Genomic DNA, 22,606 nt, shown 5'->3' with positions numbered 1-22,606 from the left:
CAGGCATCAGTGAGCTGCATGGGTTCAGGACTTGGCTCTACGGGTTTTGGTGTGGTGGGCAGGCATGGGGTCATTGGGTTATCCCTTCTTCCCTCCTTCTGCAAGCACAGCTGAAAGTCAGTGCACAGGGTGAGATAAATAAAGGCCTCTAGGTGGGTGAGGTTTTCAGTGTGGGCTAGCTCTTCTTTTACATCCTCACTGAGTCCCCTCCAGAGCTGGTATAGATGGGCCACCACATTCCATGTGATATCACCTGTAAGCCATCGGAAATAAGTGATGTAGGAGATGGCCAGCCCTTGCCCCTGGCAAAGCTTCCAGAGGGAAGACTCTGTGGAGTGGACGCCATGCAGGTCATCAACGATAGTTGGGAAGGCTTTCAGGAAGGTGTCCCAATTGGAGAGCACTGGGCTGTTTGTGCTCCAACGGGGAAAGCCCAATAGAGCGCTTCGCCGGTAGGAGGATAGACTGCTAGCTTCACCTGTGACTGCTCTGCTGGGGTATATTTGAGGGTAGGCAGGAAGAGCAGCCTGCATTGGTTCAGGAACCCCCGGAATTTCTGACGGCCCCTATCAAACTGTTTGGGCAGCGGCACCACGGGAGCCAGTTCAAGTGATGAGTGATCTGTGTGGTCACATAGCATAGCTGCTTCTCCCTGTTAGCGTGCTAGCTACTTGCATGAGGTCTATGCTTTGGCAGCAGGCTGTGCCACTTGGGCCTGTAGCATGATATTCTCCACCTGCTGGTTGGTGACTTGGTCCTGCAAGTCCTGGGCCCTTGGGGACCTCATTGTCGGAGGGTGACCCACCCCTTTCATCATCTGTGGAGGGGTTGGATGGGAGGGTAGAGCTGAAAGTGGTCTGAGCAAACTGTCACGGCTGGGTTGTGGGTGGCCTGTATGCATCAGTCAGTTACCAAGTTGAGTATAGGAGATGAGTGGTGGAATCAGAGTTGAGCTGGGTCAGGATACTAGGAAGTCAGGGTTCAGGCAGCAGCTTACAGGCAGCAGGCAAGTAGTGGAGTTGGTGATGAATGAAGTTCAGAAACCGGAGTCTAGTGTCCACAGCAAGGGAAGGTCTGGAGCAGAAGCAAGCAGATGGTCTGCATCATTGCTCAGATAGCTCCCCATAATGGCTTGCTGGTTAATATACCAATATGAGCCAAATGCTGGGCTGTGCGGGGCCACCACTCAGGCCCTGCTGGATGGTTTTTCCAGCAGTGTCTAGCTTCACCAGGTCCTCCAGTGAAAACCTGGCCTGAGCTTCCAATGATGATGTGTCAGCAACGCGAAACCACCATGTTCCCAGATTATAGTCCCTTAAATTCTTACAGTTCCCAAAGGAACAGTACACCACAGCTTACCAGTTGCACCTTAGATCACAGCTCTGCTTCCAAACCACTTGAATGTTGTGGTAAAAAGACTCAAAGATGCAGATCTCACAGAAAAAGGGTTCAAGTGTAAGATAGAGGCAGCTAAAGTCCCGAGATGCAGGAGACAGTCAAATTTGCCCAAATCTCTTGAAAGTGGAATCCACAGTTAACTGGTCTGTGTCTAAAACAAAAAGTCCAGTCTTTTATAGGTTTGGCTAATTATTACCACATTATTATACCATATAAATTATTATTTGTCGGGGATTTAGTGACATTGTGTCTGCTATTACAATCTGAGTGTTGTGAGATGGTATTGATAAGATAGGCCTTCTCTTAATGCTGAATGCTATGAGGTTTCTGTTCAGTCTGACCTCTGGAAAGTAGTTTCTCAGCTGGAGTCACACCACAGAGAATCCTCTGCCACAAGCACCTAACAGTTTTATCCTGGCTTTCTCAAGCTACATTGCCCATGTGGGTCTTTGTGGGTTACAGATGATGATGGAGCTAAGAGGTAACTAGGTCTCAACCCATTAAAGTCACTTTAGATTAGAACCAGGACTTGAATTTAGATAAAAAGGAGCCACTGTAGTTCTTTGAGCATGGGTTTGAGGTGATCCCATCAACCTTTGATGCCAGAGAGGTGGACTACTAAGAAGGACTGAGGAAATTTTTAAAGGACAGTTTCCATTGGGCCTTCATTGCCACCACTATGTCAATGACCTTCATAAGAAAAGGGGGTTTGGAAACTGGGCATTAATTGGTAAGGTTGCAGACACTTAGTGTAGACTTTTTCAAAATTAGCTAGACTGCGGAGGGTTTGTCTTTCTTAGAGGAGGTATTGATGTTTTCAGTTAATAAAGGGCCCAGTTAAAAAAGGGTGCTGGCATCCACTAGTAATGAGGGAAAAGCACCAGGTTCATATATCACGAGTAAGGCTAAGATTTTGTCATGGTTATTTTTAGTAGAAGTCACGGACATGTCACGAGCAATAAACAAAAATTCACAGAAGCCGTGACCTGTCTGTGACTTTTGCTGTTGCGGCTCCATGGCTCCCCCCCGCCACCATGGTGGCTGGGAGCTGTGGGGTTCCCCCTCTGCCTGCAGCAGCTGGAAGCTGCAAGGGGGGCCCCCCTCTGCCCATGGTGGCTGGGAGCTGCAGTATGACCATATTTTCAAAAGAGAAAATGGGACACCCCCAACCGCTTGCCCGAGGCATCCCTCTGTGCAAGGCTGTTGCCCGTCGCTGAAACCCTGAGGAGGGCCCCCTCAGGAGTCTGTCATCTGTCGCTGGAACCTTGCAGGGGGCCCCTTGTCCCTGCTGTCTCCTGTTACTGGAATCCTGCCAAGGCTCCGCTGGCTGCCAGCTCCAGAGTCCTGCAGCCCCTTGGACTGAAGCAGAGAATATCACAGATTCTGTGACTTCCATGATCTTCATGACAAAAACGTAGCTTTAATCATGAGCTAAGTCTTCCTTGCAGCTTTTAGGTCTGATTTGATGAGTGGCTTAAATTTCACCAAGGCCAAAAGATTTGGCACTGTTCTTAGTCCTAAGTATAATATATGAACTACTTCTGTACTGATGGAACATCTCTGTAGTATTGTTACATCAATTATTCTCTTATTCTTCTCTTCCAGCTTTCTTGGTTACATTTACATACCTATTCCAACATCTAGTTTGGTAAGAAGAAAAGAAAGTTGAGCAGGTTTGTCTCAGTGGGAGTTAACTAATCCATCTTAAAATAATGATGACAAAGAAGACCATATCTGCGAGCAGAGCTTCCTTGATTCTCTTTCTGTGCCAGATGATTACTGCATTGGAAGTACCTCTTGATCGTAAGTATTAACTTGTGAAATAAGCATGTTATAATGGAAGATAAGGACAACATCTAAAACCAAACACTGAGAATGTATTAGCAAATGAAGGAGAATCTATGTATCAAAACATTTTAATCATTAAGTGTTTACTTTCAATTTATAATGTTTTAAAAGAACAGTATAAATAAAATGGCCTGCATAATTAGACTGAGAATGGCTGATGGAAGATTTCCATAATTATGACAAATTTCTAAAAGTATCTACTATACGCCGGGATGGTATTGTTAAGGTTGCCTAACACTTCCCATTATAAGACCCTGTCTTCAGTAGTTTATAATTTTGCTGAACTTTGACTATTTTGGCTGAAATTTTCCATTCCATGTTCAATGCCTGGTGTCTGCCTTAGGTTGGATTTTTTTGGAAAAATTTCAACCAAAACAGTTCAGTCATTTTCAGGAACAGACTAGAGAAAAATACATTGTTTCTCCCATGGATCATTCCAGGAAGGAAGTCCAGGCCCAGGACTGGCAAAGATAATTAAGAGCCCTAGGTGGCATAGGGGGACAGCTTCCCTAGGGCCGATCCTCCCCTTCTCCCTGTTTCCAGGTGCGGGGGTCAGGGTGCAACAAGGGAGGGCAAGGGGGCTCAGATCTCCCCGCTTTGGCCATAGACAGAGAGGTGAGGAAAGCTGGGGGGAGGAGGTCCTGGTTTCTTCAGGGAGCTGGTCCTGGTTTCTTCAGGGAGCTGGGAGGGAGATGAGAGGGTAGCGGGGGAGAAAGAGCTGCAAACCACCTCCTTAATTCCTACCTAATTTTTTTCATAAATATCCAAGGTTAGCATCTCTGCCCCAGGCCACCTGACGCTCCAGGGAGTAGGTCACCCTTTTATAGTGGCATTTCCTAAATTTGGAATGGTTGACTTTGCGACTTAAATAATGTTCTTGTAACAAAGTTGTGTGTGTGTGTGTGTATGTGTGTGTGTGTGTGTGTCCGTGTGTGTAATACTAAAAATAAACTACATAAAAGTAAAAGTATCAATTCACTAAAGAGACCTAAGTGTTATGGTAGATATCTCAATGAAGATCTCTGCTCAATGTGCAGATGCAGTCAAAAGAGCAAACAAGATGCTACAATACATAAAGAATAGGATGGAGAATAATACATAAAATATTATAATGCCATTGTAGAAATCAGCGGTGCAGCTTCATCCACAGTACTGTGCATTACTATTCACACCATCTCACAGGGGTATTTCAGAATTATAGAGGGTTCAGAAATAGGTAATGAGAATGGTTGGGGACATGAGAACACTCTTACATGTTGAGATATTGAAAAGGCTGGGATTGTTTACCTTCGAAAGAAAACAAATAAAAAGGGGCATAATACAACTATATAAAATAATGAATGGTACAAAGAAAGTAGATCTTGAGCTTCTGTTCTCCCTGTCTCCTAACACAAACAAGGAGATGTTCAATTAAATTAAAAATGGCAAATTTAAAAGTGATAAAAGGAAATGCTGTTTACTCCTGGGGCATTCTATGCCAAAAAATTGAAAATTCTGCACACAATATTGCAAAATTCTGCAAATTTTATTTGTCAAAATAACACTATATAATCACACCAGTTTCAATTATTTTGGTAATTTATTTCAAAATGCCTGTCAGAAAGTATGTCTGTAACAATACAGACACACACAAAATTTCCCCCAGGAGTAGAGAGTTAAAGAAACCCCTATGAAAACTCAGTTCCAGTTTCTCTGTCCCCTTCCTCCCCTCCCCCCCACAGCCCGAGCCCAGCCCGGGGGGGGGGGGGCAGACACCCACAACCCCCTTACCCCCAGAGTCCAGCCATGGTGCCCCTTAAACCAATACACCCAAACCCTCTTCCCCCCAGAGCCCAGACATCCACCCTCTCTCCCCCACCAGAGCCAAGCCATGGCTCCTCCAGCCCAGACACCTGCCCCAGAGCCCAGGAATCTAGAGGGAGAAACAGCCTAATGCTTGGTCCCAGGCTTGCATGGAGCTTCCTGCGCGCTGCCGTCTCCTTCTCTCAGGGTGTGCTGATAACTGCAGCTGCCAGGAATCCTCTAGCTCCCTCCCCCTCCCCCCAGCAGTGTCTTCGGTGTGTGAGCTGGGCTCTGTCTGGTCCAGTGGCCCCTAGTGGCCGCCAGTAGCATTGCAGCCCATTTCTGTGGGGGAAAGAAAATTCTGCGTGCACAATGTTAGTTTCTGCAAAATTCTGCATTGCGCAGTGGTACAGAATTCCTCCAGGAGTAACTGTGCCACATACATAATTAGACTGTGGAACTCACTGCTGCAGGAAGTTTCTAAGGCTAAGAACTTAACAAGATTTAAAAAGGAATTGGATCATTGTATGGATAAGAATAATATCCAGAGTTGTTGTAGATAATGCTAAAGACAATTCTGGAAGGGGTATGAAAACTCCATGCTTCTGGGTTTAAGACAATCTCTAATTATTACAGACTGCGATGAGATGTAATGTGGGGGTGCAGATTACTCTACATCTAGCTACTGTGGAGTTCTTACACCTGCCTCTAAAACATCTGGTGCGGGTCATTGTTGGAGACAGAACATTGGACTAGATGGACCACCAGTCTGGTCCAGTGCAGCAATTGCTATGTTCCTATATTGAACACTTCCATTGATTATAACCACTGTGACAGAGTCAGGCCAGATGGCTACAGGAGAGTGATCGAAGGGAGATATATTAGCCCCAGATTAAGCAGGTCCCTTTTCCCTGGGTAAGGTAACAGGGGCAGTTCCAGCATAATCAGGAACTTGCTGGAACCAATTAAGGCAGGCAGGTTAATTAGGAAACCTGGAGCCAATTAAGGAGCTGCTAGAACCAATTAAGACAGGCAGGCTAATCAGGGCACCTGGTTTCAAAAGGACCTCACTTCAGTCAGTGAGGGGCGTGCAAGGAGCAGGGAATGAGAGGGTGTGCTGGTGGAGGACTGAGAAGTACAAACGCTATCTGGCATCAGGAAGAAGGTCCTGTGGTGAGGATAAAAAAGATGTGGGGAGGAGGCCATGGGGAAGTAGCCCAGGGAGTTGTAGCTGTCGCACAGCTGTTACAAGAAATGCTGTAGACAGCTGTGATCCACAGGGCCCTGGGCTGGAACCCAGAGTAGAGGGCGGGCCCAGGTTCCCCCGCATCCCCCTTCTCCCATTGGATATAAGAGCAGTTGACCTGGACTGTGGGTCCCACCAGAGGTAAAGGTCCCTGGCCTGTCTCCCAACCCACTAGGTGGATCAACAGAGACTGTGGGGTTTATTCTCCTTCCTTTTCTCCGTGCTGGCCAGCGATGAGGTTAGCTGAGTGAACGGCAGGTTTGAGCCACAAGCAAGGGCTGCTGTGAATCTGTGAGGAGAGCAAATCCGCTAATAAGTGCAAGACCCACCAAGGCAGAGGAGGAATTTTGTCACACCACGTAGAACAGGGAAACCCAGTTTAAATCTAGTCATATTTAACAGAAGTTAATTTTAAGACAGGGAAACTCAAACTTTGCTACACCAAGGGTTATGTGGGCAATTTGCTGGGAGTCTGAGGTGGATTCCTAATTGGTGTAAAACAGCCTCCTTCATCTTTGAGCCAGTGGTGTAGCCTGCAGGGACTAAAAGGCCAGCAGGTAGCTCTGCAACTTTATCAGGGCATTCAAGGCATCTGGCTTCACTTCCATTTTGAAGATCAGTATGGTCATGGGCCATGTTTCAGAATTCTGAGCCACAGGTTTCCCCTTAGGTGCTATGCCTCTCTTAAACCAATTGTCTGAAAGGACAATTTAGGACCACTGATAACTGCGGGATTAATACATGAACAAATTCACTGATGTCTCTAATCTGCATGGTTTCCTTTACCCCAGTTTTGTCTGTAATAAACGCTTATCTACTGTAATCATCTTGGGGTTCATTAAGCAACAAAGCAGTGAATGAGAAAGGAATAAAACGTTTAATAAAACAAAGCAGAGCGATTCTGTGGTGAACTGCTGTACACAGCTACACTGTGTTCTCAATGCCAGTGTCCAGCGCACATCTCTAAAGTCCTATATTCATAATATTGTCCCTTATGAGGGAGCGTCTCTAAATTATAATCTTCCACAAACATATGTCTGCATCCACTACTGTAAATGCTTGTTTTTCTTTAATAACAATACACCTAAATTGCAAGTATTTGTGGTTTTCCCCTACACGTTTCCCAGATATTTCAAACTAATGACCTTCATTTCTGTAACAAGATCAATATATCTAAATGAGACTGGACTTGTAAATGCCCTTACAGCACTACATTACTAAACTGCCGTTCTGTGATTTTTAAAGCATGAGGTGCAAATGCCTGTGTTTTCTAAGTAGAACTTGTTTCCCAGGCTCTTTAATTTTACACAATAAAAAGAAAAGTAATTCAAGGCCCTTCGTAGGTTTGAAATGTATATAGTTTATTTGAATGATTTTAATGTGCCCATCACAGTGGTATCTGGGCACATGAAAGACCATAAAAGCAACGCTTTCGATTAGATTAACCTGCCTTCAATAGACAGCAAAAATGGACGTCCTACCTATACCATGCCAGCTCTTAAATTATTAGCTAAATAATTGTTGTTATAAATAATGGTAAAAACAATCAGAACATATATTAATTATCTCAGTGTGACCAAGGGATGATCAACAGTGTAGGTAATAAAAGGTAGTTTTAGCCTTTTCATTCTTTGAAATATTATTGAAGATGGGACCATATGCAAAGTAAACAGTATGAGGATGAGATCATATAGTGTAGCATGTGACAGGGAAGTTTAATTATACTTTTCAGTTATTTTTCAAATTGAAATTAAGTGCATGTCTGTGGAATAGAGTTAGATGCTTTTGTCTTTGCATCCAATGAAGTGAGCTGTAGCTCACGAAAGCTTATGCTCAAATAAATTTGTTAGGCTCTAAGGTGCCACAAGTACTCCTTTTCTTTTGTGAATACAGACTAACATGGCTGCTACTCTGAAACCTGTCTTTGTAAGAGTTATTTTAGCCTTAAGCATTTCCTTTGTACTTCCATATGGTCATATGGGTAGATTGATTTTGGCTGCAGCATGAGAGCAATGTACTCTATTAATTCTGATTTCCTGCCTCCTCAATACTTCCGAATCAATGTTCTATGTCCCTTTTAGGTCAATGCCACATACCAGGGTTGCCATTAAAAAGTGAGCATTTCAGAGCAGTTTCCTATACAGTGGAATCTGAGATACTGTAGTATTTCCTGACACAATGGCAAATGTTTTTAGTATTTCAGATATTACTGTGTGGTAACTGTTGATAAATGTTCTCTTTATAGACGTCCACGTATTTGTCAGAGATACTTACCTTCCCTCTCTAAGATGCTAAGTTTCTTCTTACTAACAAATGATTCTCTTTAATCTCTGTTTGCCCATTCACCTGCTGATTCTGATGGGGGGAAAAGCAATACTTCTCAAAGAATGTAAGTTTCTGTCCACAAAAAATAGATAGTGAAAAATAAAATGTGTGCTGCTTAAAATTAATACTTATTTTGTTGAGCATTGAGTGTAAAGTCCAAATAATATGGATCAGGTATTTGTTCACAACTGTGTTTGCTGTGGCTAAATGTTTTGTGCATGCAGTGTTAAGAAAACACTATTGTATACATGTCAGCTTGAAGGTGTTTTTATAAAATAAAACATTCAAACACAGTTTAATTTTACTTTACCTGAACAGTAAGAGTCTTACAATTTTTTTTAAAGCAATTTGCTATTGCTACTTTCAGGAGTAAACACATTTGGTGAAACTGAATTCATTGAGAGGTGTGTATGCATAAGGCAGGGACAATATGACCCACTCATTTTTTATAACTCTAAAGGTGGAGAAATTTTTATTTATTTTTAAACAGTGCATACAGTGAATTAACTAGGTCCCGTCTTCCTTCAGGATGCACTAACACGGCCATTGTGCCCATCTTGAATCCAGTGAATTCAAATACAACGGGACTCCACATAGGTTTGAATGTTTTCAGATCTTGATGCAGGATTGAGATCTTATATGTGCATCAGGTGCTATCAATATACTGTATTACAGAAGTGCTCAAATTGTACCCCTTTTCAGACAGCACTTTTGCCATCTTAGAACATTGGGTGTACTGGCCCCAGGAACTGTTCCCCAGAGGGGAAAAGAACTAGCCTCTGACTGCTTCTCTACAGGAACATGTGAAGAGTCATATCCTGGGAAGAAAACCTCCCAATCACTTTCCTGTATGCAGTGAGGGAGGAAAGGAGATGCTAACCCTGAAGGACCCGTTCTGTTCTATTTAGGGGATTATACCATGCCATTACAATGGTATTTGAACATATCCACCTTGCTATTCCAGGAGATGAGCATGTGCAAGTCCCACTGCAGCCCACTGGGAAGTATCTCCTGGAATGGTTGGTCCCTTGTGAAACCATTTCTCTTTCTCTTTTCAAGATATGTATTAACTAGTCGAATAGGGAAATATGCATTTGCAATGAGTTAATGAAAAATTTCCAAAATTTGTAAAAAAGGTTGGCTCTGAGAATTTCAGTACCTTCCTGTTAGTGTGACAGTTATGGCCCAGTACTGTGAGGCACTTGAGCACCTCCTGTGAGATGGTGTGCACTCTCAACTCCCATTGATAGGATCAGGACCCTTGTTACTAAGACTTCTTCTAATTTTGAGGTACTAACCAACTTCTAGCTGGAAAATCTTGCACAGTTTTATGATTCCTTAGCAGCATGTTTAGAGCAATCTTAGGTCCCTGTGCTACAATCCTTACACACAGAAGTGTCCCAGAGGAACTTTATGGTGAATATTTTTGTCAGTGAACACTTTTTTACCTGTGTAAGCATTTCAGGATGATAACCTTACAGATCAGGTCAGATAATTCAGTGGTTAAGTGTATACTGGGGTGTACATGCTTACATGCACAATAATTTACATTTGTTTTCAGAGGAATTTACTCTGGAAAAAAGCAGCATATGTGAGGAAGGGTCATAAGCCAAGGGATTTCATGGACTTTATTTATTTAAAGCTGAACATATTCAGGGATAGAACTCTGACTACTGTAACGATACTCTGGCTGCCACTGTAGTGTAAAACAGATTGGGAGTGAGATATGCAGTAAGACTTTGATTGGCACTGTCTGCAACTCCTTCTTTTGTCAGGAAATTTTGCATTCCTTTCTGTGCAAAGAGAGGTGCAATCAATGGTAAATGATTGCAAATTACTTTACATAGATTGGCACCAACTCCTTCACCAGGGGAATGAGTTTCAAACCATGCCAATCATTCATGAGCACTTGACTGACCCTGACATCTCTTGTTCATCCTTGGGCAATTCAGCAAAATGGCTATTCCTTATTAGTTTATGGAAAAGATAGAAAATGCAAAATCCATTTTAGGTTTGTTCAGTACTAGGAGAATAAAATGTAGAATTTTTCCAAGTGCTACTTTTGATACAGAATTCCTAAATGTCAATATCTGTCTTATTCCATCCTTAGTGGATATATTTATTTTTCTAAATACTTAATCTATAGTCAAACTTTCAGGTACAAATTTATGCAAAAATTATTTTACTCCTGAAATGTAGCTATCCTTAAATCATACCTCAAGTGTGAATTAGTCATGTTACGACTGAAATTTTGAACAAACTGGACTCCTACTTGGAGTGTTTGAAACACATCCGATATTTATAAAATAAAAACAATGTACATCACTTTTGATTGGTTTGTGTAGACTGAAGAGAGCTCTTTTCAAGTGTAAATTAGGGCTCTTGTTTGTTTGTTTTGAAATATTTGTTGGCTTTAAGGATTCGGGTGTCCTTTGACTTCACAAATATTGAATGAGATCTGTAGTATATTAAACAAGGAATATCCATTAAAACCTCTTTGGAAGGGTCTTCAGTTGTGGTAAATCAACACAGCTTCATTGAAGTGAATAGAGCTAACCTGATTTACAGTAGAAGACCATCTTGCCTTTTGAATGCAAAGGATACTTTAATACCAGTCTTTTGTTGCTAATTTTGTCTTTTTTGCCTATAAAACTGGTGTGTTGGTACCTTGAAAATATCATTGTTTCTTAATGTTTCTTAATTATGTTCTGCAATAAAGTATCACAGCCTCCAACAATAACTCAGCAATCTCCAAAAGACTACATTGTTGACCCTCGAGAGAATATTGTAATACAATGTGAAGCAAAAGGAAAGCCACCTCCTAGGTTAGTACTACTTTTATTGTTTTTGCTGTTACAGAAAAATGTAGAAAAGCTAGAATAACAAATATGAAAACTAAGAGGAAATGAAGTAATTTTCTAGACTAATACACATAGCTTTAATCTAAACTAGTAACATCAAATCAGTATGAAGTCTTATGTTTACCATCCTTGTTATTTTTATAATATTAATAATATCTGCATTAAGTGAGTCCTTCCCATAGAAGTGCTGAGGACACTGAACTGAACAACAGTACCATAGAAACATTCTAAAAATGTATAGTGTTACAATTTTGAAACATCCTCTTAAAGTTTTCAATAGGAAAATCAGTAAAGGGGATCATTACAGTAAAAGGGGTAGGCAGCTGTACATGGGGGGCACTTCAAAGAATACCATAGCACTGGTCTGTTCACCTTCTATCCTTGGGTATCCCGGTGGAATTTCTAAAATGCAGGTGGCGTATGAGCACACATAACTGCTAGAACAAGGCTGAAAGTGGAGGTCTCAAATTCATCCATGGTCTGCACCATTATTTGCTTGATTGATGTATTCTATGATTGCTAAATTGTACAATTTTGTGAGCAAAATGCAATGCGCTAAGGAATGTGTGTCAGCTTAAACTTGAGTGTCCTTGATTTTCTAGGTTTATTTTATAGCTTTCATATTACTCACCGTATATTAGAGGCAGAGGTGGTGGTGCTGCCTATAGTTAAGGTTCCCCAATAATTCCATTATAAGACCATGTTTTCAGTTGCTTGTAACTTTACCAATTTTTAATAATTCTGGCTGAAATTTTCTATGCCACATGTCTGCGTGTTAGGCTGAATTGTTTGGAAAGTTTCAGCAGAAAGAGTTCAGCTGCTTTCTAGAATGAGGGTAAGCAAAAATATATTGTTTTGCCAATATTTAAAAAAAATCTTACAACTTTTGTGGAGAAGCTCTAATTCCCTCCAGTTTTTAGAGTTGGGTCTTGAAAATATTCAGGGATGTGACTATGGGATCAAAGAGAGGTTCTTTTTGGTGTCCTCATGAAAATCCACCTGAATTTGTTCAACTTATAAACATCTGAAAATTATCATTTGTATATGTTCAGTAGAGGTTTGATAGAGGCTGGAAGTAAAGTTCACCAAACATTTTGTGTACTGAGCATGCGCCACTCACACAATGCTCTATGCAAACTACGCTGAGCATGCTTCACCCCCACAGAGCTCATTGACATATGCCAGTCGATGGCTGAGCAATTGTTCCTTCTGGCATCTGGGGGCAGTTCTGATGCTGGACACCAGAACTGAGAGCAGGGAGATTTTCCCTCCTGTGCTCTCAAATTTTTTATTGTAGGATGTTTTTAATGTCACACATCTGTTATAGAGGTGTGGTAGCATCTCTAGAGTTAATGCTGCACCAGGATTTCTATTTCAACAGAGGTAATGACATTCTCTAAAAACTCCGTGTTGAGTGAGATGATGAATTTGTAATGCTTTCTGTAGTTTGTGAATTGCTTGAATTTTCTAGTGCAATTTCCAAAGGGAAGCGGGGGGAACGGACAAGACAGGGACAGCCTGAGTTTATTTATGCCTATTTTCATAGGCACTATGTGACCAAATATTTTTTTTGATTAGGCTAATTGACTTGATTCATTAGGTCAAGCAGTAGACGCTCATCTTTTAGATCAAGTGGTTCTGGGTTAGATCCCTTCAGACACAAGTGGGAATTAGCATGGCTATGGAACTCTAAAGTTTGCTAGGGAGAGGGTTAATGCAATGTACCTCTTTGTCCCCTGCTATTGAATAAACCATGGGTTCTCAAACTGTGGGTCGGAACCCCAAAGTGGGTGCCAGGGCTGGTGTTAGACTTGCTGGAGCCTGGGACCAAAGCCTGATGGCTTCAGCTCTGGGTGGCGGGGCTCAGGTTACAGGCCCCCCCTCCTCAGCCCCCCTTCCTCAGGCTGATGCCCTTGGGCTTTGCCCCCCCTCCCCCCAATCAGGGGTAATGGGGCTCAAGCGTTGGCTTTGGCCCTCCCCGCTAGTGCGGCGGGGCTTGGATTTTGCCTCCCACTCCCTGGCCCGGTGGAGCTCAGGTGGGCTCAAGCTTTGGTCCCCTCTCCTGGTCATGTAGTAATTTTTATTGTCAAAAGGGGGTCACGGTGCAATGAAGTTTGAGAACCCCTGGACTAAACCATAGATTGAGGCTTATGAGTATGCTACTGCTTCTAGCCAGCAAACTGTCTTTTTAGCTTGAGCAACAGAGCTCATGCTTTTATTCCAAGTTCAGTCTCCTACATTGCCCATTCCGCACCTATCTATCTGAAGCTAAAATTGAGCCACTCATGGTGCTCATTGATTACAGAAACTCTCCTGCACTGTTCAACCATAGGAGGACATACCACAATTTAAGCTGTGTGAACCCTGCTGAGTTGGTTGAATTTCACTTGTACTACATGTATTTAGATTTATATGTAAAAATCTCACTAGTTTTCAAATGTAAATGTTTAAGGTCTGATCCTGAGAGGTAATGAGTATCAGCAACACCCTCTAACTACACTAGGGGTTGTATGTGCTCAGCACCTCATGAGGTGCTGCCATACAGTCACGATCCTAGCATTGTATCAATGTATTTTTGGAAGTAAGAGAATATATCTTATGAATGCATTTTTAGAGCAGTAGAATTGGCATACTGTGGATCTATTTTTTTTCCCCAAAAATAAATCTTTATGAATTGTAATACTGTAAATTCTCAGCAGCTACTTTACAAAACATCAGTTGTTTTGGGTAACACCAAAAGGAACCTAATAGATTGGTTATGGCCTACCCGAATGCAAAATTTAATGTATAGAATCACAACTGTTTGCATTAGAGTAGTGAAAAGCAATCAAACCCACAATATTACCTTTTTATTCACTCCGGTAACTTAAAAAATGGACAAACCGATTAAGAGACATGATCTCCTGCTGAGAACTTATATGACACATTTCAGCCCAGAGCAAATTCTTACAGGCCAGTTATAAACCCTTTGAATAATGGGGTTTATAATGGAAATGCTAATGAAGCTTTAACAGTATCAGTGCTAGCAGATTTCACTGTATCATCTTTAGTGGAAAATGAAAGCATTTTTTTCTCTGTGATTAGCTTATCAATCCTTCTGTGTAATTTTATAATATAAATATTATAAACAATAATTTATCTTTTGTAATTTTTAATAATATAAATAATATATAGCAAAACTGCTGACCCTAAAAATGGCACCTATTAACAAATATAACCAAGTCTTTTGTCTCAAAGCATGTTTGTTTATTACTTATTTCCCAGTTAAATAATTCAAATATATTATTCTTAAGCCACATTTTTATGGTATACACAAAAATCTGTGTGGTGTTAAGAGATTTTTCTAAAGTTATTTTTCTTGTTTTTTCCAAATCTTTAGTAATTAGTTTCCTATTCTTGTATTTATGATTCTAGTTTCTCATGGACACGTAATGGAACTCATTTTGATATAGATAAAGATGCAAGGGTAACAGTGAAGCCAAACTCAGGAACCCTTGTAATAAACATTATGAATGGCGGAAAGGCAGAAGCATATGAAGGAGTGTATCAGTGTACAGCAAGGAATGAACGTGGAGCAGCAATTTCCAATAACATTGTTATACGCCCGTCCAGTAAGTGTAACTCTAACATTCATCAAACCTGAAACATTTGTACTTATTTGTTTTGTTGTGAACTTTTTGGTTTAATTATTTTCTTTTTTCCTTTCCTAAAAAAAAAAAAAAAAGACATCTTTTTAATCATCAAAGCGATCTTATTAGAAGGTAATTGTACAGTTTCTGATATTCTGGTTTAGTGCTGTACTGCATGAAAAAGCTGCCAATTTTCTCCAAAGTTCCTTAGTAAGTTAAACACCCAATATGTTTTCCTGGTTTTCAGTATGTCTGACTCATTTGTCATGTTTAAAATTGGACAGTGTATAAAACATTACAATTAGAAAAAAGAATTGTAAATCTTTAACATATTTCTTTGATGTGGAGTACTTTTTTTTAAAAAAATCTGTTCTTGCAAAGCAATTACTTTAAAAAAGAAAAAAAAAAAAAAGCCCTAACATGGAGTATATTGAGACAAACACATATATCCCTCCTGTCCCCAAATCTTAAAATTTATTGTGGTATTATATTGGCTTACTTTTCAAACGTCACGGCTCTTGAGCTTAAATGTATTTTCTTGAGCTACTCTTATTTTTACCATAGTCTTTGTTAAATCTCTCCACATGGAATGCCATTTTAGAACTGTCTCACTTTGTTTTTTTCTAATTGTATGCATTGCTTTTCTACATGATCCAGAATCAAACTTGTCAATTGTTAGTGATTACCCAGATGAATCCCTTTCTGTTTGATTGCTTAGAGTAAAGCAATGATTCTCTAAAACGTATGAACAAAAATATTATGAAACCTTTCTTTTTCCCAAAGACAACACAACTACTCAGAAGTAGAAGTTATAATCCATGTACAGTAAATGTCAGAAGACCGTTCCTTTTAAATTATGTGACACATATCGTTCTTTCGTGGGGTTCTGGAACTTTATCAATCCAGAGTGTATATGAATGTGAAAATTATCTTCTACAGGATCCCCCTTGTGGACTAAAGAAAAAGTAGAACCAAAACATGTCAGAGAAGGTGATCCTCTAGTACTTCACTGCAGCCCTCCAGTTGGCTTACCACCACCTATAATATTTTGGATGGATAATTGTAAGTTTATATTAAATCTGCATAAAGAACATATTTCTTGACAATTTTGATTACTGTTCTAAATAATTTATAATTACTTATGAAAAATTTCAGGAGACAGTGTAGTTGCTCAGTGAGGATAAAATCTAGTCTCTGCTTGTGCAAGGCTGCACAGTTCCACAGAACAGGAAGGGCCATGCCTGCAGAGAGGCTGCTCATGAGCAGTGCGTGCAAAGAGGGTTTGGGCTGTCTGCATGTGTCTTGTGGTTTTATATTTGCTGACGTATTTTTGAGGGGAGATAAGGAAGCAGCTGAGAGCACTTACAAAGAGATGAGACATTACAAAAGGCAGAAGGTAGGTCACATCTGGGGTCCACAGATCACTAATGTATTTTTTTATGTATTATAATGAAAATAAATGTGTCCTTGTTTTTACTTAGCTTTCCAAAGGCTGCCTCAAAATGAAAGGGTTTCCCAAGGTCTGAATGGAGACCTTTATTTTTCAAATGTAAAACCAGAGGACACTCGTGAGGACTATATTTGTTATGCGAGATTTAATCACACTCAGACTATACAGCAGAAGCAACCTATTTCTGTGAAGGTTTTTTCAAGTAAGTATTATTTTTCTTAATTATACACTTACATTGTATTTATCTGGATTTTTCACTTGCTGGCCTACAATTAAGTAGTTGTATGTGAGAGAGAAATTGTAATCTTCATCACAATAAATAAGAAATAATTCTATACAACTTTAAAATATTAATGTCCAGTTTTCTTTATAAATACTTTACCAAAACATGAGTGGTCCTAAATCATACATGCTGTTTTACTTTCCGTGTTCGCCTTTAAAGTTTTACATTAAATACTGATTTTTTCTTTTTCAATAATACCTCACTCAAATCACCTATATTTTGTAACATTTTACTTATTTAAAAATTATAATGTGATAAATACTGAATTTAAATTGGCACTCCTATGTGCATACACCAGTTTATAATGCTTATGACTGTTCAAATGAATTAATCAGCAGACATCTGCAATAACATACTGCTCTCTGCTTGTATTGTTAAATCAACTTGTCCATAGTGATTCACGTTTGATGCCCAGTAATCTGATTTACCCACTTGTATGCATTCTTCATGATATTCTGTTTATTTCAGTGGATTCATTGAATGAAACTATATCTGCTAATTTGAGTGACACTGGTTTTTATGGTGGTGAGTTATGGGATGGTGATCCCCACTGGTATTCCCTCTTTCATAGTAGAATTTAGTTAACTAACTTTCACCTCCATGGCTACTTACCTTTGACTCCCCTTTCCAATTTCTAATAAATATATCCATTAGTACTGGTGATAATATACACTTTACAAAGGGATGCCACAGTGTGAGCCTTTAAAAATACTTAAATAATTTTGATGTAATGTCAACAATATGCCACACAACAAAAATCTCAGCTTTTACAGCAAATGAATCCAGTCACACTGGCAGATTTTACAGATTATTTGTCTACTTGCTTCTGTATTATGCTGTTCATTTATGTTTTTCCTCTAATTTAATTGATAAGTGGAAACCTTCATTATCACTGGGACTAGTCAATATCACATGCTATATCATAAGCATTAATAGTACCCTTAAATATTTTAACAGATGCTCTTAATATTTAATAATTCACTTAATATACCATTCATTTTTAATCTGTTTCATAAATGTAAAACTAGATTGAATTAAAGTCTAAGACTTTTAAATGTATTTGAAAAGTAACTTAAAAGAAAGAAAATTCTGGATATTTTTGTTTTAATTAACTTTAATTCAGTCCATTTTGAATGGTCTATTTTTCTATATTGTGGGCCATATCCTCAACTGGTATAAATCTCCTTAGCTCAGTTGACTTTGATCGAGGTACACAAATTTACATCAGCTGAGGATCTGGCCCCACAATTTTACATTCTATGTGATGGGTAGAAAATAGATAAAAAATATATTATTATTTTATTGTATTTATCTTGAGGTCTTTTCCATAACTGAAGTTCTATAGGCACTAATCTTCAATTACTGAAAACTAAAATATAGCAGGAGCATGACAACTTTTCATTGTCTACATAAAAGTTAAGTTTAGTTAGCGAACCATAACGGTGGGTTTTCTGTAATAGGGTAATAATGACCTGCAAATAGAATGACATATCGAGTACAGTTATTAAAAACCCATTCAGTTGGCACATGACACAAGGCTGCAGAAATCAATTTTTCAGGATTTTTCACAGCCTTGAGTGGGTTTTTGCAGAGCATGAAATGGGCAGATTGTTTATTGTAGTGTGACCTTTTTCTATGTTCCCCTTTATCTTTATCTTCTGAAGAGGCACATTTCATATACTTGCATCTGAGGTGCTCTAGGTACATCCTAAAATTATTGTAATGTGTTCTTTATGACTTAATTTAGCAATAAATCCTATGTCCAGATAAACAAGGCATATACATCTTTATATTGCTGCCCATATAAAAAAAATACCACAGCAGACTACTATGTTTTAAGCTATTATAGTAGAATACTGAAGTGTTTTATAATGTTTATTTCCAGAAAAAAGTCTGATCCAATTTCATTATCATCAATATTTTAAAATGGAGTTATGAAATACTGTAATAGACTTTGAATTAAATCAAGAAGTTCCAAAGGTTTTGGAAGCAGATATAGTAATCTGTGTATAAATTTGTGTTTAGATTTAGGTCTATATATTGGCCATGTTATATAATTTTTATTATTGTGGAGAAAGCAGTTGATCATACAGTTCAGGTTTGCCAAAATATTCAAATTAAAATTATGTTTTAAAGGGACAAGACATGGTTGAGGTTTAATGAGAAAGGTCCTTTGTAGACTGGAAGATGCTGAGCAAAACATATTTTAAACTGCAATATATCCTGTCACTCATGTTTTTGAATACAACAAGTTTACATTGGTTCCATTTTTTTCTGTGTCTTATTTGTGGTGTTAGTGGAAGTACAGAAAACATCAGATGTTGAATATGATTCCTGCAATATGATCCCTGCACCTATGCAGAGCCTAATTGAAGTGTGTGGGGTTCTGCACAGATGTACGTGTCCATATGAACCCATCATATTGCAGAATCAGGGCCTAAGCAAGTACAATATTGAACAGGTTGGCTGTTTTTAATGTATGTGTCCAAAATTACAATGTTTCTTATGTCCAGATAGGACTCTAGCGTGCTGGGCAAAACCCTAACCCTTTGTAGCTGTGCAAATTCTTACAAAAGGATTTTTGAATTAAATGAACAATACACAGAAAAAACTCCTGTGCTAAATTCTGAAATGCCCATATGCATGAAACTGGGCCTTCATTTTCATATTAATATATATGCTATCACCAGACCTGACTATAAATATATTTACTGTCAGTATTTGGAAGCAGATGGATTTTTGCTGGGTTGGGAAATATGTTTGAAATATATCTTTCTGATTGTTTTCATTATTCTAATTTTTTTTTAATCAGCCAAGCCATTGACAGAGAGACGACCAACTCTTTTAACTCCAGTGGGGAGCACAAGTAATAAAGTGGAACTAAGGGGAAATGTACTTTTGCTGGAGTGCATTGCAGAAGGATTGTGAGTTGCTTTTTCAGTCAAAATGTTCTTTAAATACAAATGTAGAAATACTGAGAAATATTTCAGAAAGAACATCAATGCCGTAGAAAGTACTCATAGCATAATGCTAGATGTCATAATGATAGACATTGTTAGATGCACAGAGACAAGCAGATAGAAACTAAAAACCGAGGTGTTTGTTTTCAAAACGTGACACATATATTTGGATAGTGATTGATTAAAAACATATTTAGAACATAAATGAAACAACCCTTATTATGCTGGCCAACCCTTGCACATCACAAAACTTCTACACAAACTCAGTAGTATTGATTGTTTATGTACAAGAGAGGCCAGGTAGTAGAATAGCATGGGTGCTTCAGGCTACACTTGGGATGCATCTGCAGAGGTGTAGGGAAGGAAGAGTTTGTTGTCATGTTCCCGCGCCATGCCTGAATCAAGCCAATGCTCGTGTTCCCTCACATTTGTGATAACTAAACTCTCTGAAACTATAGAAACAAGTAAGAACCTGCTGACTTGATCTTCATCTACTGACAATAGCTGCAAATCACTTGTGTGGGAAACCTTAGGACCACATTCTATTCCTGCCTCTGTCTTTTCTTTGTAAATTAATTTGTTAATTGGTATGTATTTATGTTTCGTTAATATTGTGTTTGGTTGCCCCCACTGGTACCTGTATGCATAGGAAATCACAAAATACTTTTATCATTGAGTCTACCAATTTGATAAATGAATTTTACCTAACACATCCGTTTTTAACTCTTAATAAGCAATTGGCAGAGAAGGGTCAGAACTGATTTGGTGCAGAACTAGAAACATTCTATCACTTGTTGAGACTTCTGTGGTTCCCTAAGATAAAAAAAACAGTCAGTGGCCCATGTTAGCATAAAGTACACATGATTGCATCAAAATGGGGTAACATTTTGAAATATTAACCAAGTACATTGTGTCTTGTCTATTTTCATGGTGGTTATTTCATAGATTCATAGATTCATAGATATTTAGGTCAGAAGGGACCATTATGATCATCTAGTCTGACCTCCTGCACAACGCAGGCCACAGAATTTCACCCACCACTCCCACAAAAAAACCTCACACCTATATCTGTGCTATTGAAGTCCTCAAATTGTAGTTTAAAGACCTCAAGGAGCAGAGAATCCTCCAGCAAGTGATCCGTGCCCCATGCTACAGAGGAAGGCGAAAAACCTCCAGGGCCTTCCAATCTGCCCAGGAGGAAAATTCCTTCCCGACCCCAAATATGGCGATCAGCTAAACCCTGAGCATATGGGCAAGATTCATCAGCCAGATACTACAGAAAATTCTTTATTTATTAGTAGATAACAGTGCATGTGGAGCCAAATTCTGCTCTGTTATGCTGGTGTAAACCAGTTACTTCTAGTTAACACCATCATTACTGAGAGCACATCTTACTGTATATAATTTTGGATATTAGATTTCTAAATCGATATCTGCTTTGAATTATTTATATTTGAGAGGTGACATTCTACTGGAGAAACAAATATAATTTTTTACGTTTATACTTTTAAAAATAGTTCTCCATAAGTTTGGTCAGCTCAGATGTGGTGTTAAAACAAACAATTTGCTATTAGCATTTCAGAATCTCAATACACTACAGATCATCTGATATTTTAGATGTGGGCCCAGAAATTCAACTGCAGCCAAAGAGCACTGAGTGCAGCTGAAAAGAAAGGGTGGTTGGCCTCCCCGAATACAGGGGCTGCTCTGCGATGGGCTCATCCCCAGCACATTTAGGCCTGGTCTACACTACAAAGTTAGGTCAATGTGAGTCACCTCATGTCAACCTATTTGTGCATGTGTCTATGAACAAATTTATTTCTGGATGATGTAAGTGCCCTGCTACAGTGAAGCAGTAAAACTACCTCCCTGAACAGTGTGGAGTCCTGGTTGACCAACTGAGGTTGACAGTGTGAGTATAGACAATATGGGACCTGTGTCGACACTAACAGATCTCCAGCAGCTATTCCACAATGCCCCATTCCCTGAGGCAGTGACTGGTCTGGTTTCAATTGTAAACTCTACTGCTCAGGAGTCACAGAGACCGCAAGTCATTCCCCTACCCCTCCTTTAAAACTTCAAATATTTTTGATATGCCTTTTCCTGATTGCCCACCTTTGCAATACACCTATCAGCTCATCCTTGTTGTATGCAACTGCCCAAGTTACTGTGTTGGCTCCATGCACTGCTACTTGGACTAAGCAGGAGATATTGAATCTCCTGGCCCTGTGGGGAGAAGAGGTTGTGCAAGCACAGCTGTGGACCAGCCACAGAAACATTGACCTCTACAAACAGATTGCATGGGGGATGCTGGCAAAGGGGTACAACAGGGATCAGCCACTGTGCCATGTGAAAGCAAAGAAACTTCTCCGGGGATATAACAAGGCCAGGGTGCACAACATTTGATCTGATGGCGCCCTGCAGACCTGCCCCTTTTACAATGAGCTGCATGCCATACTTGGTGGAGACCCCACTAGCACTCCACAGACCACCATAGATACCTCAGACAAGGCTGATACAGAAACCCTTACTGTGAACATCGAGGAGGAGGAGGGGGATATGCAGTGGGGGCTCCAACCATGCTGGAAGCCAGGACCTGTTTGAGACTCCGCCTCAAGTCTAGCCAGTCCCACCAGGCAAGCACAGATGAGCACGGTGAAGGGGAAGGGAACTCAGGTAAGCGTGTGCATGCATCTTTCCTCACAGTGTTTAAATTTAAAGATGGAGCCCAGCCCAGCCCCAAATTAATAAGTCACAGGTATTAACTTTCCATTGATTTACTCACATGCGAAGAGGTAGAGGTACAACAAACAAGTTGAGTTGG

General features: G+C 39.8%; 1 protein-coding gene across 50 annotated transcripts in view; it reads left to right on the top strand.

Annotated features, from left to right (window-relative positions):
- NRCAM (neuronal cell adhesion molecule) overlaps nt 1–22,606 on the top strand; it is a 284,294-nt gene that overhangs the window by 167,958 nt on the left and 93,730 nt on the right. For 24 of the 50 annotated variants that reach the window (XR_005223674.2, XR_005223675.2, XR_006291724.1 and 21 more), the window contains exons 4-11: nt 3,004–3,201; nt 8,646–8,663; nt 11,319–11,424; nt 14,875–15,071; nt 16,029–16,151; nt 16,571–16,741; nt 17,291–17,347; nt 19,635–19,746. Coding sequence is in view for 47 of the 50 variants with exons in the window: in XM_037888339.2 (XP_037744267.1) it covers nt 3,111–3,201; nt 8,646–8,663; nt 11,319–11,424; nt 14,875–15,071; nt 16,029–16,151; nt 16,571–16,741; nt 17,291–17,347; nt 19,635–19,746 (875 nt within the window). In the remaining 3 variants the exon portion in view is untranslated. Of the gene's footprint in view, nt 1–3,003; nt 3,202–8,645; nt 8,664–11,318; nt 11,425–14,874; nt 15,072–16,028; nt 16,152–16,570; nt 16,742–17,290; nt 17,348–19,634; nt 19,747–22,606 lie in introns of those variants that run through there. The other 26 variants (XM_037888335.2, XM_037888265.2, XM_037888215.2 and 23 more) reach the window with 6 other exon arrangements.

This window comes from Chelonia mydas, chromosome 1 (genome assembly GCF_015237465.2).
Source record: "Chelonia mydas isolate rCheMyd1 chromosome 1, rCheMyd1.pri.v2, whole genome shotgun sequence".
Lineage (NCBI taxonomy): Eukaryota > Metazoa > Chordata > Testudines > Cheloniidae > Chelonia > Chelonia mydas.
This window is presented reverse-complemented; position numbering and strand designations above follow the sequence as displayed.